Genomic DNA, 26,129 nt, shown 5'->3' on the forward strand with positions numbered 1-26,129 from the left:
AAGAGCCACGGTGCCAAAGAGATGTGGGTGGTTAATTTAATTAGTTTTAATTATGTACCTTACATAAAATAATTACAAGAGGCAAAAACTTATGTGAGACGGTCTCACGGGTCGTATTTGTGAGACGGATCTCTTATTTAGGTCATCCATGAAAAAATATTACTTTTTATGCTAAAATTATTACTTTTTATTTTGAATATGGGTAGGGTTGACCCGTCTCACAGATTAAGATCCGTGAGACGGTCTCACGTGAGACTCACTCATTACAAAAATAACACAAAAACCTTGTGATCTCAATTTTATAAGACGAACCTCTGACCCTCTTAACTTACAAATAAATATATATTTTTAATCAAAATATTAATTTTCATGATAAATATAAATCGAGTTGAACTATTTTAAGTCAGTAGAGCTTTGGCAAAGAAAATGATTTCAAAAGCAGCACAAAAAGCGGTGCTCATTACTCTATAAGAAAATTGATCAGCCCAACATTAATTTAAGGGCATCCAATGGCTAATATCCAAACATTTATCTAATTGTTGATTTATTTGATATTTGATCATAATTAAAATGAAATCATTGCTGAGAGGAGCTATGGAACATGAAATCATTCTTACCCGCATATTCTCCAAATCATATCATTATTATATTTCCCTTTTTCAAAATAATTTCCCAGCATGAGTTATATGATCAATTTATGTCATAATTAACCCTAAACTATGAGTAAAAAAATACGAGTCTCTATAGTTTTTTTGATGAATTTATATAAAAAAATGTTATACCTAAAGTTTACACATATTTAGATTCGTATTTATTCAATATCATCGCTACCATTCGAAAGAGTCGACTATCAAGTTTTTTTTTTTAAAAAAATATTTCCTATAATTTGTTGTGTAAATTCTATCGCACGACATACATGATTTCAAAGAGTGTTCCGTGCATTGTAATTCCATTCCCGGTTTATAAGACTGAAAAATGTCAATACAAAATGACTAAATATTTAGAATATAAAAGTTAAAGAAAACACTTGGATAAATAGTTACCCACAGAAAATGAAAACAAGTAAAATAAAGATATGTAATAAATCAATAATAAATATATGAGTAGGTAGGTCTCTCGTGAGATGATTTCACAAATCAACTTTACTCATTATTACAACTTTGTCATAAATTTTGTGCAAGTAAATTAATTAATAATCTGCCGGGGGTGGGGTGTCACGGGTTTTATGACCCAAAGTGTGTTGCAGTAAAAACAAAAGAAATGGAACGTTGGGAAGTATGGCCCACCACCCACCCTTACTATTTTTTAAATCTAAATCATGTTAATAATGAAGACAAAGAAAAGCCAAAAAGAATTACTGGGTCCGGCCCAACTTGGTGGCATGCACATTCTTTCTTTTTTCTTTTCTTTGTTCCACTTGATCATAAGTGGAATGAAAACAAAAATAAATTTTATTTTATATTATTTTTTAAAACNATATACTAATTACAAAATTATAGGTGCACATCGATTTAAGAGTAGGCTAAGAGGACATGGGCTTGTTTTTGTTTCATTTCCACTGACAATGCATTAAACCAACACAAAGAGTCAAAACGAATACTAATGACCAAAGTAACGTTCCCAATTCTCTCCACCTTGCTTCATTCAACACGCCCGTTATAAACAAAACCTTCCTGTGCTCACCGCCCAAGAAAGTTGCAGAATCGGTTCTTTTTTCTTTTTTCCAACTTACACACATATGTACCAATGAATGGGACATGTGCTTCTTGGTCCATGATTTGCAGAAGTACTGGTACTATATTGTGAAAAGGAGAACAAGAAACTTTCTTTATGGTGGTAAGACCTGTGATGAAATTATTTTCTTGTAAACAAGTAACATGAGTTATGGGGAGAAGTCAATGGGGTGTTGGAGCTTCTTTCTACAGCTGGTGTAGTTAGTTCAAAGGGCTTATTGCTTTGCGACTGTCCTGTCCTCTACTGTGGTGCAATTAGTTTCTTTTGCTGGGTACCTGAAAAAGAAGCAGAAGATTGTGGTCCATTTCATATGGGGTGGTTGTAACCATTGTAGCAAATCTTGTGTACTTCCTCAGAAGAAATAATAGTTCTTTTCCTCTAGCCTCAGACGGAAGGTTGTGCTGAAACCAGAGTCATGGTGGACATGGATGGTTGAACTTCGTGAAGAAAAGCTTGTGCCTAGTGGTGGAAAGATCCCCTTTTTTTTTTTTTCTATTTTTCCGGTAATTCTTGAAAAATGCTTGTTTCCACTAAAATGAGGTGTGTTTTCGGAAGTGGAGTGATGTTGGTAATGTTCTGTTTGGTGGTCTTTGTAAGCTGCGATTATGCTCAAAACAGTGGAGATGCAATCCCTGCTGTGTATATTGTTACTCTGAAACATGCTCCCACCTCTCATTACTGGAGTGAGCTTAGAGTGAATCAGGGTCCGCATATTAAAAGCAATGGATCTCAGAGAATGAATCGATTGGATAAACCAAGGTTCATTTCTTTCTTTTTTTCAATCATCTGGACTGTACTAGGAATTGAATTATTTGGGTTTTAAAGATAATGACTAGTGTGAGCAGTTAATTTCTTGTTTGGAACTTTTTTCTGTCTTTACACATCTTTCATTTGTTTTTATTCCTTGCTCTTGGTTTCTAGAAAACTTACCGTGTTATGATCACATTAGGATATTACTACTGTATCCCATTTTTTGAATTTATTTTCTGATTAATTTTGAAAGTTGAAACCAATTATGTATTTTTTGTTTCTTGTTTATTCTCGAGAAGATAATGGAATGTAAGCTTTGCTTTTAATTACGATTCTTGTTTGTGGACATTTAAGGTCTATGCAATATTTTAGAATCTTGTAACTGATTATTGTATTCAGACCTTTTTTATTGGATAAAACTCTGTATAGGGGGAGAGGGGATTATTGAGAATATTGATAGTTCCGTTTGTTTAATGATCATATACATTTGTCGCATCTCTGTGTCTTGCCAAATTGACATGTTAATATTATACCGACATCAGCATTACGACGAGAATAAAATGGCACAATGGATCATACACAGCGGGGCTACACGATTCTCTATTGGAAAGAACATTAAGGGGTGAAAAGTATCTAAAAGTGTACTCCTACCACTATCTAATAAATGGATTTGCTGTGCTTGTCACTCCACATCAGGTTAGTTTCAGTGACTTTGTATTTTCATTGCCTATATAGTCCAATATTTTCAGAAGTGTATATTGTTTTTCGATACTTTGACAATCCTTTTTCCCTTTTTATTTTCTTGATTCTTTACATTCTCAAACCGGTTTTGAAGGCTGACAGAATTTCAAGGAGAAGAGAAGTGTTGAATGTGGTTATGGATTTTTCAGTTAGAACTGCCACCACTCATACGCCACAGTTTCTTGGTCTTCCTCAAGGAGCATGGGCTCAAGAAGGTGGTTTTGAAACAGCAGGGGAAGGAATTGTGATTGGATTCATCGACACTGGAATCGATCCCACACACCCCAGCTTCTCCAATGATACACCTACAAAGCCATATCCGATTCCCAAGCATTTTTCTGGAATCTGTGAAGTCACACAGGACTTCCCATCTGGATCCTGCAACAGGAAACTGATTGGTGCTCGTCATTTTGCAGCATCCGCCATTACCAGAGGGATATTTAATGCCACTCAGGACTATGCATCACCCTATGATGGTGATGGCCATGGGACGTAAGTGTTTCCGACTTAATAAGAAACTGGCATTATGATTTGAGGTAATATTTTAGCACATAATAGGGCAATTTCTCCCAGGCACACGGCTGCAATTGCATCAGGAAATCATGGGATTCCTGTTGTGGTAGCTGGGCATCACTTTGGAAATGCCAGTGGCATGGCTCCTCATTCACAGTAAGGATTCTCCATCAACCTTTTACCCGTTTTGCATCATGGGAATTCTCAGTGTTCTTTATTGAGTCATATGTAAATTAAACAGACTGATTGATTTGCCACAATGTTCCGTTGTCAAGTTTCTCGTTTATGGAGCAACAGCTTTAACAAACTATGATAAATTTCTCATCCAACCTGCTTACACTCAATTTCCCAGTCCTTTACATTCTGCTTTATTTATTAATTTTGTAGTATTGCTGTTTATAAGGCATTATACAAAAGGTTTGGAGGCTTTGCCGCAGATGTGGTTGCTGCCATAGATCAGGTACCCCTTAAACGTAATTTTAATAAAGAATATTCTTGAGGCAATTATTGGATATGATATGATGTCAGGCTGTGAGTATCCCCGAGTGATTTTTTTTAATGAAAAATAATAAGAGCTAGCATCCTGGAATACAAAGCCGGACTTTTTTCTGGCACATATCGAGTAAGATGGAGTATCCTAGTTTAAACAAATTTAATGAAAATAATAATACTGGCATTCTGGAATACTAAGCCTGAGTTTCTTACTTGTTGTTTCGTTTTCTCTCCCGCTTTGATATTGTATTTCATTCACCTCTATGTACCTCTACCTCCAGGTACATAACCACTTGCTGACAAGTTGATACTTCATCATTATGTCTCTGTTTGTAGGCTGCACAAGATGGTGTGGATATAATAAGCTTGTCAATAACTCCGAACAGGCGGCCCCCTGGCATTGCCACTTTCTTTAATCCTATAGATATGGCATTATTGTCAGCTATCAAGGCTGGTATCTTTGTAGTACAAGCAGCAGGGAATACCGGACCCTCACCCAAGAGCATATCATCCTTTAGTCCATGGATCTTCACTGTTGGCGCTGCAGCCCATGATAGGGTTTACAGTAACTCTATAGTCCTGGGCAACAATATCACAATTCCTGGAGTTGGACTGGCTCGTAAGTCAGAACTCTTCAGTTATTGATAGTCTCCTATGCTTATGATTGATCATATTTAAACATTTGTGCAACATAACTATATATTAAAGTCGTTTTTACATACACCAATGTTAAATAAGATTCTTGATATTTAGTTTGAAAGCATTTAATAGCAAGTAAACATGATTGACTTGACTTTTGCGCTGAGGTGTCAAATACATAGCAAATGGCATACAGTCTTTACCCTCCTTAAATATTCTTATGTACATGCATATGTTTTTTTATAGCACATAGCACAAAATTACATTTTGCCCCCATAAATCTTGAAATTCTGTAGTTTTTTAAGTTGACTACCTTTTATTAATTATTTGGATCCACCACAGACATGAATTTATGACACTTGAATTGATTTGTCCAGCTGGAACCGATAATATGTATACAATGGTTTCTGCTATCCATGCATTGAAAGACTCGACAGCTGCAAAGGATATGTATGCTGGTGAATGCCAAGATGCCAGCAATTTTAACCATGACTCTGTTCAAGGGAATCTCTTGATATGTAGCTACTCGATTCGCTTTGTACTTGGGCTTGCCACCGTCAAACGAGCTTTAGAAACCGCAAAAAACCTCAGTGCAGTTGGTGTTGTGTTCTACATGGATCCATATGTGATTGGCTTCCAGCTCAATCCAATTCCAATGAGAATTCCTGGCATAATAATTCCATCACCAGATGACTCCAAAGTGAGTGCTCATCTTTCCATGCATTTCATGCTAAAATGATACGATCCCATCAAATTGAAATGTATAATCCTTCTTATTCATGAAAAAAATGGCCTGAAATGGTGACTAAACATATATTATGTGCCAGGCCTTTCTTCAGTACTATAACTCTTCTTTGAAAAGAGATGAAGCTACGAACAAAATTGTTAAATTCGGGGGCATGGCTCGGATCTCTGGTGGAATAAAAGCTAATTTTTGCCATTCTGCTCCAAAGATTATGTTTTATTCTGCTAGGGGGCCAGATCCAGAAGACAATTTCCTCGAGAATGCTGACATTCTGAAACCAAACATTGTTGCACCTGGAAATTCCATATGGGCTGCTTGGAGTTCAGGTGGCACAGATTCTGTTGAATTTCAAGGTAGTTTTCTGTTTCAAAAGATAACTTCATTATATCTGTCAAACAACAATTGAACAGGAATTGACGATGAAACATTTTAGGTGAAAGTTTTGCTATGATGTCTGGAACAAGCATGGCAGCTCCTCACGTTGCAGGACTTGCGGCGATAATCAAGCAACAGTTTCCCTTTTTCAGTCCTGCAGCCATTGGATCCGCGCTTTCAACTACTGCTTCTCTTGACGACAGAAATGGGGGTCCTATAATGGCGCAGCGGGTCTATACTAATCCAGATTCGAATCAATCTCCTGCCACTCCTTTTGATATGGGGAGTGGATTTGTAAATCCTACTGCTGCTCTGAATCCAGGTCTTATTTTGGACACAAGTAAGTCACTCCCCTTATATCCTTAATATGGCCTAGCCCAAAACCAGTGGATATGGTTACATGGTCCCTACATATTATCATGATTCACGAGGAACATGTATTTTAATGCAAAGAAAGAAAACATTACTTGTGTTGGAGAACATCAATTGCCCTACAATCTTGTATGAATCCATATTTATAGCATAGTTTTGGAAATGATATTTTACATTCACCTCTCCCGTACTTGACTTTTTCGAATCTTACCTATCTCATTAAGGGCAAAAATTATAACAGGAGGTAAGTGTCAAATAGTACGGGGGGAGGTGAATACTAAAACCCGTGTTGGAATTTATCATTAGGTTGTTGTATGGTTTACATATTTGAGTTACATCTTTATCATCTAGGCATCTACTATGCTTCTTGGTATCCTAATATATATTCGATTCTATAATTGATCTCACTGTTCAAGATAGCTGTTCAATTTTCATGAACTTCAAGCTGCTGTAATTATGACGGATGAAAATTATTAGAGGGCAACAATTACCCCATTTCTTTGTGTGGCAAGATGATTTCAAGGTGGTATCTTGGCTACCAAACGATTGAAAATATTGGAATCTTATAGTTACCTTCTACTATAGCCTAAAATATGGAATTCCTATTGTCCCGAATCGTTTATCAATAAAAATGTGATTATTTACATGTTGTATGGTTTAAGATTAAAGTTATGGAAAATCCTCATTTCTTAAACTCAAATTATTGTATTATGGATATATGCAATGTTTAGCCTACTTTACTGCGTTATAAACACAAGAAATATTATATTTAGGTTTAGATAAGATGGGATGAGGATTCTATGTTGTGCAAGTCTTTGTACCATCTTGATCTCTGATTAATTGCTCTTTTTATTGAAGGTGTTTCTTCCACATAAGTTTTATTAATATATTTTTGATTAAAAAAGAAAAATCTTACTAGCTACATTTTGCAGGTTATGATGACTATATTTCGTTCCTCTGTGGGATAAACGGATCATCTCCGCTTATCCTAAACTACACAGGCGAAAGCTGTGGGGTGTCTACAACTACTGCCACTAATCTAAACTTGCCTTCCATCACGGTATCAAAGCTGAACCAATCTGCCACTATGCAACGAACTGTGACCAACGTTGACGGGAACGAGACGTACAGAGTTGGTTGGATCGCTCCTTTTGGAGTTTCAGTTAAGGTGATACCCTCGTATTTTGCGATTTCAAGCGGGGAGAAACAGGTTTTAACCGTAGTACTTAACGCGACTATAAGCAGTTCCATTGTGAGTTATGGGAGAATCAGATTCTTTGGTAGCAAGGGTCATGTGGTGAAAATCCCTGTCGCAGTTATTGTTAAAATTTCATTCAATACAACTGGTGGATGATTCAGCACTCTGATTGATAAGTACATCGTAGGCTTCCCTAACTTGTCTGATTTTTTCATTGTTTTCCTTGTAAATGTTCTTGAAAATGTAGTAGTTAACTTGCTGCTTGATGAAAGACTTGCCTTTGTTGTCCTTTTTTTCCCCATTTACTGATACAATTGTTGGACAAAAAATAATTCGTTTCAAAATTTATGTTACACTCGTTAAAAAAAGAGTGATGTTACATGTACGTCAATACTTATTATCAAATCTTAAGTCACAAAAAACATTAATAAAAAAATTCAATTTGTACAAATCACATCGTATATTAAATACAAAATCTCACGATATAATTGATGTAAATATCTATATATATTGGATGGAACTTTAACATTATCCAATTAATTAAATCCAATGAATTATATTAATTGCACTAAAATAATGCATGTAAAATGTTTACACTAAAATCGACTAGGTTGACAACTTTTTCTCATTCTGGTCACACGAATATTCTCCTTCCCTATGCTAGATGAATAACTAACCAACATTAAATTATTTTTAAATTTATTTCAAAATCAAATTATTTTTCACAAGTAATTTACACTAAAATACTTATTCCAACAAATATTGAAACACATAATTATATACATAATACTTTATCAAACAAATTTTTACTAAAAAACATTATAAATAATTTCATGTATTAATATAAAATTTACATCTCCAAAAATCACGTTCGTGACACTTGAACCAAATGATTTGATTTGATTTGATTTGAAAATGAATATTTGATTTAAGAAATGATACATAATTTGAAATACACTCATTTTCAGTGTATTTCAAATCTATTCCAATTATCGTTACATTTACATAAAAGTTTAAATCTACTTACCATAAATTCATTCCACCAATCAAATGTTTTTCAAATCATTAAATTTTCGGTTACAATATATTAATAAGAATTGATTCGAATCAGTAATTTATAAATTATTAACTTTTTTTTTCCGTACATGAAATTTCCAAACAATATCATATCAACAAGTAGCATCATGCCTATAAATAAAGCATCAGTCTGTCTATACCTCTCTCAGATAATTTACACGCAGCCGGCACTCGGTGAAGATGAAGAGCAGAAGCAGTGATCATGGCTTCCGATTTCTGCTGCTGGCTTGGACGTGTGGTTGGATCTTGAATACTGCGATATCTTCTGAACAGAATGGCGAGCAAGTGATCGGATATGGTTACAGAGTTGGATCGGTCACCAACGACGACTCGTCGGGGAAATCGTTGACTGCTCAGCTGCAGCTCATCAACAGTACCTCCGTCTTCGGACCTGATATTCAAATCTTATCTCTCACTGCAAGGTAATTATGATTTTCTTGTAATGATTTTCATCATGTTTTTTTTATTAGTTGAATTTAAGGGATTGTTAGATAAACCATGAGTTTACTTCCTAGTGGGCGAGTACGACTAAGCCAGTTGTCAAACTTTGTGTTGAAGTATAATATTTGTATTTTCATCTTTATTTTTCAGAAATAGATATTATCAATTTTTTTTATGTTATTTTGTATCTTTCATTTGTTTGAATTTTTCAATTTTCCTTATTTTATTTTTGTGTATTTTTAATGCTTGTTAGTAATATGTACATTTGATATTCTATTAAATTGAATATTGTTATTTTCTCAAATATAGATTCTTATACAGTTCGTTTTTGGTTATATATATATATATATATATATATATTAAGAGTTAATTTTTTTTAAAATAAATCACACATATCCATTAATTCATCTCCAAATAATCAGTCAATACAATATTCATAAAAATTGATGAAAACATATCATTAAACCATTTCCCAATAACATCATTCTTAATAGTTTTCGTTGCCAGATGATGAGATGTTTTGTTCGAAATAATTATAATTGTTTCTTAATATTAATATTCCAAGATCTTGCTTGGAATATTAAGAGTTTGTTATACTAACATAAGTTTTAATATTTTTTTTTTTGAAAGGATAATAAAATTTAATTTAATGTCATGATTGTCTGCTGAAATATTGGTATCTCAATAATTATAATTGTTTCTAATTTAACCGTTTGTGACAAAAACGTAACGGCGTTAACTCTGACCTGTCTGGCAGCTTTGAAACAAAAGACCGTTTGAGAATCAAGATAACGGACGCCAACAGTTCCCGTTGGGAAATCCCGGACGAAGTTCTTCCCCGACATCCACAGGCCTCTCTCCAGCGTTTCCTTTCAGAAAACCACCATCCCCGGCTTTTTAGCCACCGGTTTCCGTCACTACTCTCTCACCCCGACTCAGACCTAATATTCAACCTCTACAACACCACCCCATTCGGCTTTACTGTCAGCCGTCGCTCCTCCGCCGACACCCTATTCGACGCCAACCCAAATAGCAATGATTCCACGTATCTCATCTTCAAAGACCAATATCTCCAGATTTCCTCTTCACTTCCGCCGGAAAGCTCAAATCTTTATGGTATTGGAGAACATACAAAAAGTTCTTTTAAGCTGCAGCCTAATCAGATGTTCACCCTTTGGAATGCTGACATTGGAAGTTCACAATTGGATGTCAACTTGTACGGTTCCCACCCTTTTTACATGGATATCAGGTCTCCTCAGGGGATGACTCATGGAGTTTTGCTGCTCAATAGTAATGGTATGGATGTTGTCTACACAGGAGATAGGATTACCTACAGGGTGATTGGCGGGATTCTTGACTTGTATTTCTTTGCGGGACCGACGCCGGAATTGGTTATGGAGCAATACACTGAACTAATTGGACGCCCTGCTCCGATGCCTTACTGGTCTTTTGGTACTGTTACTGTGTTACATGAAGGGGACATTTTGATGAAATTATTAAGCTTAAGCAATTTGCTCAAGACTTGAATTTTCTTGTAACAAATCTTTGATATGCTCTTTTTTCTAGGATTTCACCAGTGCCGATATGGGTACAAGGATGTCTCTGATCTTGAGAATGTGACTGCTGGTTATGCAATGGCTAAGATTCCTCTAGAAGTCATGTGGACAGATATCGATTACATGGATGGATACAAAGATTTCACACTCGACCCCATTAATTTTCCTGCAGATAAAATGAAGAAATTTGTTGATGCACTTCATCAGAATGGACAGAAATACGTGGTTATTCTTGATCCTGGTAAATGACTTCTCCTGTGTTTTATATCTCCAATTTATTTCTTGTTTTAGATAAACTATACAGATACCCGAACGTAAATGAATAAATTCTTTAATATCGTTTTGCATTTGTTTTGTAAACGGCAGGAATCGCTGTAAATGACACATATCCTACCTATGTAAGAGGACTGGAAGCTAACATCTTCATAAAACGAAATGGTGTTCCATACCTTGGCAAGGTTTGGCCTGGATTAACCTACTTCCCTGACTTTCTGAACCCCTCAACTGAAACCTTTTGGAGCAATGAAATAAAAATATTCCATGAAATTATTCCTGTTGATGGCCTTTGGATTGACATGAATGAGATATCAAATTTCATAACCTCACCTGCCAATCCGTCTTCAACCATTGATGATCCACCTTACAGGATCAACAATGCAGGATACCGACGTCTCATCAATGAGCGAACCGTACCTGCAACTTCTCTGCATTTTAATAACATCACGGAGTACGACATTCACAATCTCTATGGTTTCTTGGAATCCAGAGCCACTAATGCTGCTTTAGTTAACATAACTGGCAAAAGGCCATTTGTTCTTAGTAGATCTACATTTGTGGGTTCTGGCAAGTACACAGCGCACTGGACAGGAGACAATGCTGCGACTTGGAACGACTTGCAATACTCAATCCCAGGCATCTTAAATTTTGGACTGTTTGGAACTCCAATGGTTGGGGCAGATATATGTGGTTTCTCAGGAAACACAAATGAAGAACTTTGTCGGCGATGGATTCAGGTATGTCCCACTTAAAAACGAACACAAAATTCGATTATTGAGATTAAAACTGTCTTCTAGTTTTACCATTTGACATTCAGAACTTGTTGCCAGCTAGGTGCATTTTACCCCTTCTCTAGAGACCACTCAGACAAGAACTCAATCCGTCAAGAACTCTACCTCTGGGATTCAGTTGCTGCAACAGCAAGAAGAGTATTAGGACTTCGCTACCGGCTATTGCCATACTTCTACACATTGATGTATGAGGCACACTCCAAAGGAACGCCTATTGCACGGCCAATTTTCTTCTCATTTCCAGAGGATGTCCACACTTATAATATCAGCTCGCAGTTTTTACTCGGTAAGGGAGTGTTGGTATCCCCTGTACTACAACCTGGAGCAGTTTCTGTTGATGCATATTTCCCAGCAGGAAACTGGTTTGACCTCTTAGACTATTCACATTGTGTGAGTGTCAAAGAAGGGAGACCTGTCAACCTTGATGCACCCGCTGATTATATCAATGTGCATGTGCGTGAAGGAAATATTATTGCTATGCAAGGTGAAGCAATGACAACTGTGGCTGCAAGAAGCACGCCGTTCCATTTGCTAGTTGTGGTCAGCGGCGGGGGGATCAGTAGTGGACAAGTTTTCTTGGATAGTGGAGAAGATATAGAAATGGGAGGAGAAGGGGGAAATTGGAGCTTGGTAAAATTTAACAGTGGGATTGTGGGTAATAACCTGACGATCTCATCAAAAGTTTCGAATCAAGATTTTGCCTTGAATCACAAGTGGATCATCGACAAGTTGACTATTTTGGGATTGACCAGAAAAGTTAACATGATGGAAAGATTCAGGTTGGTTACTGATTTGGTGTCGGAGATCAAAAAAACGGCTTTGAAAGTAGAGAATTATTGCGATGGATTTGCCAGAGTTGAAATATCTGATCTAAAATTGCTTATAGGGCAAGAATTCTTATTCGAGCTTCCGCTCAAATAGAAGATTTGAAGTATGTCTCGTGGAATAATGACAACAAATGAATAATGTCCACTTGCTGTTGCAGCTGGAGCTTGTTGTACACAATCTGTTCAAAGAATAACAGTATTTTTAAAATCCATCAAAACTTCAGTTTCAACTTCCAGTATGCCTCGCTTTATGTTGCTAATTTACAGGCTTACAGAGTCTACAAAATGTTGCAGTAAATGAAAAATATAAGAGAAGAAACCTTGAGCCGAACTAGGTCAAGCAGGCATTTTTTTCGGTTCTTTGGATAACAAAAATGAAATAAAAATAATACAGAACCTATTACAAAAGAATACATTCACTCATTCCTTGGCAGACAGGCATCCAATTCACACAAACTCCGTAACCCTTAGAAGAGTCTGGTACCCCTGGAATTTTCAAAAACCATAAGCAGAGTATGGTACCCCTGGAATTTTAGCATCAAGAAAAGCAGAACAGTATAAGCTTTAATAAATGAGCACATGTGATGAGAACCATATATGGAGCATTGATTTAGAGACTTTCTGGTGGATCCTATATATCAAGTAAGTTTGTTTTTACTCGATACAAGTTATTCAATCATCAAGCCATTTGGAAAAATTTGCCACCTACAAAATGACAATAAATTTACTGAGCCATTTAAATTCCAAGGACGCCAATGCCAAACAGTAAACACAGATACTTGTTTCAATGATCTAAAATCCGTACATAGAGATGTCAACACAGTAAAGAAGGTGAAAGAAAGGTGTTAAATGAAGAAGAAAAATTATTAGTTGAAGGCAACGGAAAGCAGCATACAATCAAGATGGCAGTAGTTGGGAAGGACAATGGTGCAGTAGTTTGGTTGTTGGAGAAGAAGAGAACTGAATCTTTAATGTCTAGATAACAGTATGAAATTCAATTTCACACATCAGGTCTCCGCGGCAAACTTTCCAAATGGCAAGAAATGGAGATTTAATAAATAAGCAAATGCAAAATCGGTAACTGTCCGACCAGACATCTTCCCCAGCCAGACATGCAAACGAAAACTGTTACCTCTTTTGAAGGGCCGCCACCTTGGCTAAGAATCTTCTAGATGGAAAACCAATAATAGCAGTAAATCCTCAAGCAACTATAACAATTAACTTCCTCGCCAAAAAGTCTATTCGCCAGACTCAGACCCAAAGTGTTGTGCCAGGAAATCATCAAGAAGCCCCCAGTTTGGGGGATCTGATTTACTCAAATTATCAGAAGGTAAAGATCTGATACATCCAAGAATATGCTGGACGTCATAATGAAGTCTGCCACAGGATAATGCAAATGATTGGTATCGATATAAACTTAAGACACCTCTCATATGAAGTAAAAAAAGGATATCAATACCTGCTTTTCGCCTGAGGCGTGCTCATCTCTAGGTGAGAAAAAGCTTCAAATATTTGGGAGTGCAACATTACCACCACTTGCCTGTAATAGAATGCAATGAGGGAATTAATATAACAGACACATTCCAAATGTCAACAAGCAAATAATTTTCTCCGACAACACAAACAGCCTCGGAACAGATCTTTCATTATTTTAGTTGGTTCCGGTGAAGAAGTCCAACAACCATTTTTCAATTAAATTCATTGGGTGATGATGACTCATGTCATCATGTCATATTGAGGAGAAGCTTCAAGATAAGATCATATCATGGTGGTGAGAAAAGTTTGGTTATTAATGTCAATTATAGATTTCTGTGTGTTGCAAATCAATCTAAAATTTTATAGCAGTGTAAGCAAACCTCCACCTTCATCCAACCAGTTTAAAGACAATCTCAAGTTAAAGCTGCATATGCAAGCTAAGCATGCTCGTGGATCATAGAGTACACAATACAAAACCAAAAGGAAACTAAATAAGCAAACAATGAAAATCCAGTTGCACTATTGGTGATCGATATTTACCCAAAAATAGCTTGAACATCCTCTTCAAGCAGATGTTTAGATAATGTACGTAATAGCTGGCCGACCTCCTGTGACAAATGTAACATATTCAGTTGATGATTCGAACATGCAGAACAACAAACAACACAAACACCACAAGGGAAAATATGTATTTATTTATTTATCTGCACCTTTAAATTAAAACAAAAGGTGGAAAATCCCTACAAGCCTTCCCGCACTAAGAAAAGAAGTAAATCAACCAGGCCGAAGCATATAAGTTCTAGCTTTCTAGCGGGTGTCTCTTTTTCTTCCCTTTTAAGAGTTTTTTTCCGATTAAAGTCATAAGCAGTGGTTATTACAAGATATTATAAGGGCAGGGCCATCAATATTATGAAATCTTCATTATGGTGACATATCTGGTTGGACTGATCCAAATGAGCAAGATCCATATTTGATGAATTTTATACTGCATCAAGATGATTCGGGCTCTCAAAATCTTCTTTCGAGAAGAGATAAATACTAAAAATGGAACTGTCATGAAACTAGTTTGTGGAACCACTCATGCAAAAATTTTAAAGTTAAATACTTCAATCACAAGCAAAATAGAACTCATCAACTAAAAATCTTCATTATGATGACACTTCTGGTTGGACTGATCCAGAGCAAGATCCATGTTTGATGAATTTTATACTGCATCTAGATGATTCGTTTCTCAACAATTTCTTCTTTGAGGACAGATAAATAATAAAAATGGAAGGTTTGTGTGACTACTCATGCGAAAATATTTTAAAGCTAAAAGCTTCAATCACAAGCATTTAGATTACTGAGCAGGTCATAGAAGTTTCCACATGAGAAAATAGTAAGAATACTACCAAGCTCAAATAAAGTGGTAAAATAGAACCCATCCAAACAAACTCCTAAAGGTACAAATTGTAATATATCCTGATGAAACTACTGTAGCATCCCATGAACCTGTCTAACATGGTCAATATCGCAGATGAGATTTTTTCAACAACATATATAAAAGTTGGAGCTCAGTTCCGTCCGTACCTTAGTAAGAGATCGAGCAAACTGACTAGGTTGTAACTCAGTATCCGCAGATCTATTCCAACCTTCAACAATTTGTGGCATGCTCCTCAGATGAAGAAGCAACCTTTCTCTCATTATTTGAACCAGTTTAGAGTGAATCTCGTCACGATGATTTTTGTAGTCCTAAAGTGAAAAAAATAAAAACGTCTATCATGAAGCTGTGCTCAGAAACAAAGAGGATAGACAAACGACTTACAAATACTGGAGTTTTCCTAGGAAAAGTTTGCAGGGGTTCAAATCTTAAGTTCCATTGCATAATACATGGATAGAGGAACTATGAGGGCATATATATATTGATAATTTTCACCATTATCATATTGTTATAATCGCTCTTCCCAAAAACAGCTCTCTTGTCACCATAGACAAAGCAATCATATGAGAAAACTGTTCTGACAGTCAAAAGATACCAGTGAACCCTCTTGGAAGAGAAAAACTAGTAGACTTCAACAATAGCACAATAGAAACTCAAGTTTTAACATTCTAACCCTGATCCAACGCTATCAGGTCACTCATGTATGTAATAGTTGATATTCCGAGATCAGAGACTACAATCACTCTTCATGCTCAAGCCTTAACCCTTTGCAACTGATTTCTTACACGGTAGTTGAATCCAATAGTTACAAAGGTATGATTGTGTTTACAACATACAACTCTGTGCAAACAAGCAACGACATTAACTCCCACCACAAAATTCTTTAGCACGTCAGCTATCTATTGCACTTTGATTGATAGATTTGGTCTGGTTTGAAATTCAATTGAATTTTGTTTATTCAAAGTTCAAACAAGTCAAGGAATTCAAATCCATCGTTCCAAGCACAACCTAAGAGAATGCAAGGGGATTCATAGATATGACATCGATGTCATGGTGATTTTTGTGGTACCAACATCATGTAAAGATAATGCATGCGCTTTATCAGTACGCATTTTAGTGAAGTGGTAGAAAATTACTGTATTAAAAAGATAAAAACAATGACTGCTTCTCTTACAGTTGCTACACGACCAATCTCTAACTGCAATAGCCCTTTGTAGGTGTCGGGCACTTTGAGCAAGAGAATCCTCCTAATTTCTTGACACACAAAGTAAAACATCAGCCATTAGAAGAAACCTCCAATTTTTTTTCTACAGTAAATGTTGATTGATTATAAAGGAAAAGGAATACAAGAGAAAAATTGCAAGCACAAATGGACTCTCTCTCTCTCTCTCAGTTTACCCACGAAATGATGAAGGCGCCATTGAGATTTTTTTATGGCATACCAGAAATCATTTTGCTTACGATAAACACGATAATCAAATGATGATGTTGTTTACATAAAAAAATATGATATCATAGTATGTTATTATTACCTAATAGTACACAATAACCACCTACCAGGGATGATGGCGTATGTGAAGCTGATAACCTGACTAGCCATAGCCAAGTGTCTAGCGGTAATAGATTTCAAACCAGAAACCTGCAACAAAACAAAATAAAAGTTGAATAATTCATATCAAAGTATATTATCCACTCATCAACCAAACTTGTTCAGAGTCTTAAACACCAAATAAAAACTCCTCAAGTTGATTACAGCAAAAACACTATTTGTATGTGTTTCCAAACCTCTCCAAGATAGGGTCAACATAAAAATAAATATATAATTAATCACATACAGCATGAAACCCTCACTTGTGGTGTACAAATATTAATTATCAAACACTCTGAAAGTAAAAAAAGAGTACATCCAACTTAAAAATAATATTCTCAACTTGTACCTGTAAGGCATTCGCTCCAAGCACAAGATGAGCAGTCCTTGAATTGAAAAATTTCAAGATCTCAGACACCCGATGAACTACTTCCGCAGATAGAGTTGGTAAACAATCGTTCATATCTATGTACTCTGACATCATCTTCACTAAATACAATCCACTGAAGCAGCCAAGGAAAAAAACGTTATCATTAAAGCCAATCACCATAAGAACCAAAACAGAGTAACAATCAAGTTAAAAAATCATATATGATATGTTTATAGAATATGCTTTGGTTATCCGGTCAGACCTCGGGAGACATTGACAACATGAAAATGTAGGCATGACCAACACCCAACCAGTATTCATAAGCTAGAACTGAAATATTAGTAAGGCATGATACACACAAAACTGGGGCAAAATGGAAGAAATAAAGCAACCCAAAATGATGAGCCAATATTCAAATCAACCATTCACATCAGCCACAACTCTAGTAAAAGTCCAAGTTCATCAAAGTTTATAGCATTTCAATGATATCTGGCAGTAAAATCAGGAGGATGAAGGTTTTCTATGTTAAGGGTGGGATTGCGATGGCAAGTGTATTTTAGCCAAGCCTTTCATTCACAATAATGTTGAACCAAGGAAGATAAGCTAACAATGACTTATGTGATCATGATAGCTCACCAGTTCACCATGTGATATCCAACACCTTTAAAATAAAGCATTCGAAGGGAAGATTTTCCACGCTCCTTAATGCTGGTAGTGCTACCATAAGTGGAAGTACTAACATCAGAATTGTTGGCCCCACTCAAGCGTGATGATTCAGTATTTGGCATATCATCCAGATATGTCCCATTAGAATCAGGCTTCTCAATATGTGGAGATGAATTTGATGGTCCAGCATCCACTGTGGAGGCACCATCATGGCTTGATACCAAGTCACTAGAGCTTGAAGTGAGATAACCAGGAGCCATACCATTATTTCCAGAAGGTTCGGGTTCGGGTTCAACACAAGAGAACAATGTGACAATGGTCTGAAACTCATCCGGCACATCTATCTCAGCCCAATTTTCTTGGTCAAGTAAAGCCTTCATCTTAGCCATCTGTGTTACCAGCAAAAATGTCATGTGACTTGAGCACGATTAAGGTAAAGACAAGAATACTGGTTGGAAGGGAACTAACTCGAGATTCATGCTGAAAATCAATAAAGGATTTAGCTTGTGACTGTATCGTTCCACGGATGCTATATCCCAATCTTCCACCAATCTGTTTATGTGAGCATAATATGATATCATAAACGCAATGACACAAAACTCTATCGTAGGCAGCATCAAAACAAAAGGCAATAAATACCTTCTCTGTTGAACTTATAAATTCCTGACTGATGTTATAAACACCAAGGAAGTCCTGCAATCTAAGCTTTGGGTGAATTTGAGAACGGATCCCCACAATCTTTGCCCATCTACCATGAGCAGCATCACAAGCTGCAAATAGAGCTTCTGCATTTTCCCTTAAAATATCAGCACTGTCCAGCCAAAAAAAAATCTTAAATATCTTCACAGGGCACATGGAATCATGAACACATTTAGCTCAAACTTTACAACACAAAATTGCTATTTTAAAGGTAATAATATAAACTAAAGTGATTATTATAGTCCATTTCTAAATATGACAGGCTGACAATTCTAGAGCTAAGTTGTTTTGTGTCACACCGTGGGGTCAGGTCCTACGTAAGCACAACTGCGCAATGATCTTCTATAACAACTATTTCGTATTCATTCTTGTTTTACAAAAATAATTAACTCAAGTTGCTACATGAGTCAATTGTAAATCATTTTAAACTATTTTGAACTTTCATTTTCAATCATCGTGGGACAAGGGTATCACATTCTTAGTCACCCCAAACACAGGAAAAACTGATGCTGACAAAAATAAATAAATAAGAAAAGAGTTTTCACCGAAAATTTCTTGAGAGACTTGGATTTGTATCATCATATCCCCTTCCCTGGATTGATGAAACCCTTGTGGAATTCTGGGAATAATGTGGTACAAAGGTACTGACATGACCATCAGAGTCCGGAGCTGCTTCTGGAACTGCTGCACCATGTGCAATTGCAGCAGCAACAGAAGCAGCAGCATAGTGGCCATCAAGATTTCCCATGATACGTTCAATTGCTCTTTTGACTTCAGAAGCTCGCAATAAGTGTGTCTGCATTCACTAAATCAAAGGAATGTAAGGTAAGATTGTAAAATACATTAACCAAAAAATATTTGGGATGTAGACACGCGCTCTCTTCCAGAACAAATATGTCTAAATGCAAAAGCAGGTATATCCTCACGAAAAGCTTGGGAAAAAAGTTGCAGGGCTTATTGATGATCCAAATGTAAAATTACACCGAAACTAAAAAATGCATAAACACTTGCCTAGAACAACTCCAAAATATAAGAACTTATTTTATAAGTCCTATTTAAATCAAGGGCTCTTTACAGATTATATTACCCTCCAAGACTTCTTTCTGGATCAAAAAGATTTCCAGACCTTCAACCTTCCCTGGGATTTAGTTTCTATGAACTGCTGATTAGTGTGACCCTTCAACAGAAACTAATCTTATTTGAGTTGAGAAAAGGCAAATACTTGACATGTCCTTGCAAAAGATTTATATGCTTTGATAGACACAGAAATATAATCTAGAAAAAGGTAAGAAAAAATAGGCAAGCTTATGTTACCTGCACTGTCTTAAAAATTTCCTCCAAAAGTTTAAGAAAGCTTTCAGGTGATAGGTTCTTCAACTTACTTCCAAGCGACGAACCTCCACCTGAATCAGCATCAAGAATGAAGACAAAAGAAAAGGATCTCAAACTAGGGACTTTGAAGGAAAGTGTCTCGCAGATGCCCATTATTGATTTTGATTTGTCGATCGAAACGGAGAAAAAAGTGGACTAGCCATATCCTACGCACACATAATTAACGCAAAACAAATGCAGTTTTAGAAAGAAACAGAACATCATTATAATGTGTGTGAACCCACCATCTGCGTCCACCATCCCCTCTCCAGATATGGTATCTGACTCCAATGGCCTATTCTCAACCATTATTTTGATTGAGGTCTTTATATCAGAAGCAAGTGCATCACAGTAGATTCTCAACACTGCGGGTAATTTTCCCTGAAAAATTTAAATGTCAGGAAACAATTTATAACTTCCACAAGGAGAGTAGTGATTAAACAATTAGGGCAAGTCAATAAGACTACCCTCATTGTTTAAGTGAGTAAAATGTGGAGCATGAAAGTAACCACCTCAAGATGTTTAGCACACAATAAACATCATCCACCGCGCTAAAAGAAAAAATGAAAATATATATTTCCTAGTGAACCTACCACCAACAACAAGAATTGCCAATTAAGTGTGACAGTAAGGTAATGACTAATGATTACTTTGTTACACTTCAACAGTTTATCTTACAACTTACTTGAAAGTCGGAAATAAAATGTACTGAAGCACATTAGGAAAAATGAAGATAACAAAAAAAAATTCTCTCAGATGAATCAATTTAAGGTCTAAGCAGGTAATGAATAAGATACATCTAGTTAGTGAGTTGGCAATGCAACCAATTTGCAACTGAATGAAGTGGAAAGACTTCCGTGATGTGAAAGTTCAAGATAACCAGTTACCAAGCCAAAAAAAGACACAAATAACACAATTATTTTCCCATATTGATTTTCTTCTGCCATTTGAGGTTTAGTAAGTGTGCATAATTGCAGTTCACGATGACATACCACAATATTGTTACTTGTTATATCGATCATGATAATATCTCAGACAGACCAGTAACCATTCAACATACCACTGACGATAAGCAAAATAATGCAGGAACACACACAAGAAGCCATCATATAAGACATACTTTAGTAACAGATAACAAGGATGAAAATAAATATGATGCATCACCGTCCTAAGCAATCCAATGATGAGAGGAAGAAGCTGGTCTTGAAAATGAGAGGCCCGTTCCTCCATCAGTCTAACCTGAAAATTAGTACAGTCCTCAGTAAAGATTTGCAATCAGGTTATGTAAAAAAAATCTAGCAAGCAACAAATTATTTGTTTGATCCAAATAGCACAATCTAACTGAGAAATCAACAAAAAACATTAGTATACAGTAATCAGAGGGTAGGCAACACAGTCACAGGAATAAAAGATTGGTTAAATCAAGTCCAACGATGTGGATAGTAAAATAACCTGAAAATAGGTATAGCTCAGGTCACGCAGATTAGCAAGTCAACTATACATGAGATAAAGAGACTTTGAAGCACAATTTCAAAACTAGGAACAAGTTTAAATATGTGGCCAACCCAAAGTTTGGAGAATAAAACAAACCTTAAACAAGCCAACATTTTATGGAGTCAAGTCGATTAGAAGTTTACTAAAAAGGAATATACAAAACCTATGCAATTTTAAAACAAGGACAATTTATATATCTTTTTTAATATGAAAATCAGGACAACTAAAACAGTACTACTGCATACACACATAAATGTACACAAGCACGGATCTGCTGAAACCATTTAAAAAACAATGCATGCCAAGTGTAAACAAAATAATAAATAGAGAACAAGGAAACTTAAGGGAAGGGAGAGCAAACACCCCATGCCTTTCACAGGCTTATTCCACTTCTACTTTACAAAGATGAAGCAAATCCACTGTAACAGCATCACTACTCATTTAAATTCTCTATAACTATAATCATGGGATTACCATAGACTTGCCATACAAGAAATTCCAGGGAATCAAAATATTTATAGAAAAAAAGTAACATATAACTTGTGAATCAAACTACTGCAGATCCGCAGTTTTGTCTTATATGCCCTAGGTAAACCTCCAAGAACATGATCCTATTGACCAAACAGCCTTCAAGGTAAAAAACAAAAGATGGTAATTGGCCACAAATGATGTGTGTGCATTAACATATCAATATATACATAACACTGATCTTACTTCATCGTCTGTTCCATCAACGGTGAAGGTAGATGTAGTAACTGATAGATCTTTGTCAGAAGCACGCAACGATGCACGAACAAACTCTGCTGAAAGAATGCTACAAGAATGAATCTGATGAGTCAAACATCAAACTACTATACATCATAACTCCTTAATCAAAATACATTTATTGAACTTTTTCCATAAAATATACAGTTGCGTTCGGCGGCCAGAGAACAAAATAAGCCTTAGTCAATGAACCCTAAGACGACAAGCACCAAAGTCAACGCCCCTTGAGCAAGAAGAGCTAAAACATTTTCCATTTCACACATAGATTACAAGGAATATCTTTTCACTAACAGGTTAGAGTACAATGATCTGCTGGTTCAAGGCAATGGATCAATCATCACACGACCAACCATCCTAAATACTGTTATCATGGCCTTACATGCATTTTCACAATCTACAATGTAGGAGACATATGAAAAAATTAAGAACCTCACGATTCTCGTCATCTAAGCATGAATGCGAACCTGTTAATAGTATCAATTGAAGCTGCTACATGATCACGAAGATGGCGGAAGCAGTGGAGACCAATCAGCTCATCTCCATCCTATTCAAAAACATAAAAATTTGCAAGGTCGCCAAATGGAGGAATAAGAACAAAATTCTCATAATTTGGACATACCAATATATGCTGTAGATCATCAATAATATCTAAAGCTCCTACACAATCTGCAGATGCGACAAGCTGCAAGAACAATAGGTAACAAAAATTGTAAGTCGATACAATCTTGTCACCCTCCTAGCTATAAATGAGACATTCCAGGATCACAATTACTGAAATTCATTATGCTACACGAAAAAACATAGAATCTTGGTATCTTCTCAGATAAACTATACTGCAAGGCGCATGCAGTGCAGCACACGCTATTCTGCAGCACATCAAGTACCAATATAAGCTTTCAATTCTCAATAGCTTACGTATTCCATTGCTTCAAAATTATGAAAATGAATTAAAAAGCATAATCAACCTGCAAAAGATAGTTAATGTGATCTTACTGCAACCATATCCAAGTAGATTATATAAATGCCAAAAACAAATGACGGACTGAAATCATTTTTAAAATCAGATTCATAGTTTCCGAATTAAAGTCAGCTGTAATTTCAAGTCTAACCCTAGAGACAATAATACCTTAGATAAGTCATCCGAAACTTGAAAAGTGAAATATCAGCAGAGAAAAATCCTCAGAATTAAAATGAATAAAGCAGCAGACAATACATAAAATGGAAATTATGGACAATAGGGTGAATCAATTAGGGAGCTCACAATATCCATTGATAGTATTTCTATAAAATTAGCATCGCATGCCACTGACAGCTTTAATTCTGCTTAATGCTTAGATGGAGGAACGTCGAATAGGTAAATCTACAAAAATATTTAGGGAAAATTCCAATCTTCAAATAATGCAATCCAGAAACAAAAAATGTATGTGGCATGGCCTGGTAACCGATTGTTCATCAGACAGTCATCTCCAGTGCGAACCAAAAAGCTGAGTCATTGCCTCGTGCCATGCTACAGTATTTTATATGCATGCTATGAAGAACATGAATGGGTTGTGATTGACATTAAAATAACAGGTGGATCTGGAAGTAATTATCCATACATATGCAAATGGGTTTCATCAAATACGATGTGCCCACGATAATCTCATCTTTAAGAATGTACTCCGTGGAAGGAGAACTCACTAACTGTAGGGTGGAGAGAGCCTGATTGACTGACATCACCAGCCTAAGCTTATTCTGCAATGCAATCGAATCTCCACGTTTCATGCTGAGCTCCTGAACGCTCCTAGCTGAACCAACCAAATCTGAAACCAGCAGTCTGATTGTCTCCTTAAGCTCCCTAACCATCCGGCACCCTTCTACGATCTTCATATTCAAATATTCCAACTGCCCCTGTGCCTCAAAAAAAGAGCTGGAACGCAATGAAATCTCCCTCACCAAATGTAGCTCCACCACATCCAAATACTGAGACAGCCGCTCCTGCAATGCAATATTCTCCGACGTTGTTCTGAACGGGCAAGCTGTCTTAAACGTTGCGCCATCCTCCAATTCAAAATCTTCTTTGAAATACAGCGCTGGGACTTCCCTCAGGCATGCCACCAACGCCTCACCTGCGGCAGTGGGGGTTAAATTACCGTCGAGTCCTAGGTCATCCCTGTCATGCTGCTTGAGAATGTCGACAAATCGAGAATGAGATTCATATATGGACGATAGGTAAGGAGTGAAATCGGATCTGCTAAGTTCGGATCCGGGTTTTGGTGCGGATGACAGAGGGGCGAATTCGGGGGCAGGGACAGAAGTGGAGGAAGACCACCAACCAACGACAGATGAAGAAGGATTAGGATTATTGAGAATGGAGGAAAAGCTTTGGCTACTCGAATCGGTGATTGATTTAGACAATGATGAAACGGTGAGATTAAAGGGTTTCCTAGGGTTTGCAATCGAGGTTTCCGAACTACCCGGTGATCGAGAAGACGGTGAATCCATTGCCGTCATTAAAAAATCTAATTTCCTCGAGAATCTTTGATCGGTCACAGATCGTAAAGACTGGCGGAACTCGGTGGTTCTTGGAGAAGTGAGTACTGACTGGGGAGAGGTGGGTGACAGAGAACCGGGTTGAATCGGATAATTGGATCACTGGTCGGAGGCATTTAACGGACATAGCTTTCTTTTATTAAATTAAATTGATAAAACCAAACATGTCGTAACATTTTATTTTTACAAATTTATAACTTATCTAAAAATGACCTTCTTTTTTAAAATTATTGAATTCTTATCTATATTATTCATAATACAAACAATAATTACTGCTATAATTTTAAAAACAAAAAAACAAATAAATTAACTCATTTTAAACATATGCATAAATCAATTCGTATACAAAATGTTATTCAATTTATTACTATATAACAAATTATCGCTGATTCACGATCAGAGACTGTATGCATGTATAATATGTTTTTGTTTGAGCCTCCACGTGTATGACAAAATCAGTTGGAAGATACATGTCAAATTAGATGTGTTCAAAAACTGGGCAAAAACTTGTGTGAGACGGTCTCACGGGTCGTATTTGTGAGACGGATCTTTTATTTGGGTCATCCATGAAAAAATATTACTTTTTATGCTAAGAGTATTACTTTTTATTGTGAATATGGGTAGGGTTGACCCGTCTCACAGATTAATATCCGTGATACGGTCTCACATGAGACTCACTCTCAAAACTGAACTAAGTTGTAAAACCAAATAAAAAATGGACAATTATAACAAAATCATAAGATTTTATCCCAATTAAACATAGAGTGTGTGTCTCATGTGAGACCGTCTTACGGATCTTAATCTGTGAGACGGGTCAACCCTACCCATATTCACAATAAAAAGTAATACTATTAGCACAAAAAGTAATATTTTTTCATGGATGACCCAAATAAGAGACCCGTCTCACAAATACGACCCGTTAGACCGTCTCACACAAGTTTGTGCCTTAAACATAACTACAACCTTGAAAATTTATGTTTTTTTGTAGGTTCCAAAATCATGTAACCTGCATAAGTATTTAATATATGTTTTTTTACTTGTAATATATCAATCGAATATTAAATAAAATGTTCACTCAACTTCCAACAATTTTGAAATGTCGTTTTTTTCATGTTATAATATCTCATGCATTAATTCATTATGAAAAACAAAACTTAAAAATAGTCATCTTAACCTGAACAAACTGAAATTCATGTTCTGATTTCATTTGATTTAAAATTT

At 36.2% G+C, this 26,129-nt stretch overlaps 3 protein-coding genes and 1 long non-coding RNA gene across 5 annotated transcripts; 3 read left to right on the top strand and 1 right to left on the bottom strand.

Annotated features, from left to right (window-relative positions):
- The first annotated feature begins 1,552 nt into the window (after positions 1 to 1,552).
- Positions 1,553 to 7,895, top strand: LOC140978652 (subtilisin-like protease SBT2.2). Its single transcript, XM_073443850.1, has 10 exons — positions 1,553 to 2,493; positions 3,027 to 3,180; positions 3,320 to 3,717; positions 3,799 to 3,894; positions 4,126 to 4,198; positions 4,567 to 4,849; positions 5,247 to 5,569; positions 5,697 to 5,967; positions 6,048 to 6,329; positions 7,294 to 7,895. The coding sequence occupies exons 1-10, from the start codon at positions 2,252 to 2,254 to the stop codon at positions 7,713 to 7,715; spliced, it is 2,544 nt and encodes an 847-aa protein (XP_073299951.1). The 5' UTR covers positions 1,553 to 2,251; the 3' UTR covers positions 7,716 to 7,895.
- Positions 7,896 to 8,687: 792 nt separating this feature from the next.
- Positions 8,688 to 12,757, top strand: LOC140978642 (alpha-glucosidase). Its single transcript, XM_073443841.1, has 5 exons — positions 8,688 to 9,058; positions 9,835 to 10,529; positions 10,644 to 10,874; positions 11,000 to 11,646; positions 11,740 to 12,757. The coding sequence occupies exons 1-5, from the start codon at positions 8,817 to 8,819 to the stop codon at positions 12,619 to 12,621; spliced, it is 2,697 nt and encodes an 898-aa protein (XP_073299942.1). The 5' UTR covers positions 8,688 to 8,816; the 3' UTR covers positions 12,622 to 12,757.
- Positions 12,710 to 24,984, bottom strand: LOC140978633 (vacuolar protein sorting-associated protein 54, chloroplastic-like). Of its 2 annotated transcripts, none has more exons than XM_073443823.1 (19): positions 24,057 to 24,984; positions 22,996 to 23,058; positions 22,841 to 22,920; positions 22,326 to 22,425; positions 21,282 to 21,356; positions 20,363 to 20,498; positions 20,061 to 20,149; positions 19,292 to 19,542; positions 18,687 to 18,858; positions 18,516 to 18,599; positions 18,018 to 18,436; positions 17,361 to 17,514; positions 16,981 to 17,062; positions 16,598 to 16,677; positions 15,573 to 15,734; positions 14,544 to 14,611; positions 13,987 to 14,067; positions 13,660 to 13,904; positions 12,710 to 13,013 (listed from the first exon to the last, which is right to left on the bottom strand). In XM_073443823.1, the coding sequence occupies exons 1-18, from the start codon at positions 24,867 to 24,869 to the stop codon at positions 13,766 to 13,768; spliced, it is 3,048 nt and encodes a 1,015-aa protein (XP_073299924.1). In that variant the 5' UTR covers positions 24,870 to 24,984; the 3' UTR covers positions 12,710 to 13,013; positions 13,660 to 13,765. The 2 variants fall into 2 exon arrangements, with proteins under 2 accessions (XP_073299924.1, XP_073299933.1); XM_073443832.1 differs by having other exon boundaries at positions 12,710 to 13,051.
- LOC140978661 (uncharacterized) lies at positions 21,363 to 21,866 on the top strand. Its single transcript, XR_012175596.1, has 2 exons — positions 21,363 to 21,532; positions 21,580 to 21,866. It is a non-coding gene; the product is annotated as an uncharacterized lncRNA (long non-coding RNA).
- Positions 24,985 to 26,129: the final 1,145 nt, after the last annotated feature.

This window comes from Primulina huaijiensis, chromosome 1, assembly GCF_012295235.1.
Source record: "Primulina huaijiensis isolate GDHJ02 chromosome 1, ASM1229523v2, whole genome shotgun sequence".
Lineage (NCBI taxonomy): Eukaryota > Viridiplantae > Streptophyta > Magnoliopsida > Lamiales > Gesneriaceae > Primulina > Primulina huaijiensis.

What these genes read in the sequence shown, in the direction of transcription:
- LOC140978652 (XM_073443850.1), top strand. Translation starts at nt 2,252, where the DNA reads ATGCTTGTTTCCACTAAAATGAGGTGTGTTTTCGGAAGTGGAGTGATG. An exon ending in AGATTCTGTTGAATTTCAAG is followed by an intron (nt 5,968 to 6,047) that starts GTAGTTTTCTGT and finishes GAAACATTTTAG; the next exon opens with GTGAAAGTTTTGCTATGATG. An exon ending in AGGTCTTATTTTGGACACAA is followed by an intron (nt 6,330 to 7,293) that starts GTAAGTCACTCC and finishes TACATTTTGCAG; the next exon opens with GTTATGATGACTATATTTCG.
- LOC140978633 (XM_073443823.1), bottom strand. Translation starts at nt 24,869, where the DNA reads ATGACGGCAATGGATTCACCGTCTTCTCGATCACCGGGTAGTTCGGAA. An exon ending in AGTCTCTCAAGAAATTTTCG is followed by an intron (nt 18,859 to 19,291) that starts GTGAAAACTCTT and finishes TTGGCTGGACAG; the next exon opens with TGCTGATATTTTAAGGGAAA. An exon ending in TTGCTCGATCTCTTACTAAG is followed by an intron (nt 14,612 to 15,572) that starts GTACGGACGGAA and finishes CATTTGTCACAG; the next exon opens with GAGGTCGGCCAGCTATTACG.
- LOC140978642 (XM_073443841.1), top strand. Translation starts at nt 8,817, where the DNA reads ATGAAGAGCAGAAGCAGTGATCATGGCTTCCGATTTCTGCTGCTGGCT. An exon ending in ATCTTATCTCTCACTGCAAG is followed by an intron (nt 9,059 to 9,834) that starts GTAATTATGATT and finishes CCTGTCTGGCAG; the next exon opens with CTTTGAAACAAAAGACCGTT. An exon ending in CGTGGTTATTCTTGATCCTG is followed by an intron (nt 10,875 to 10,999) that starts GTAAATGACTTC and finishes TGTAAACGGCAG; the next exon opens with GAATCGCTGTAAATGACACA.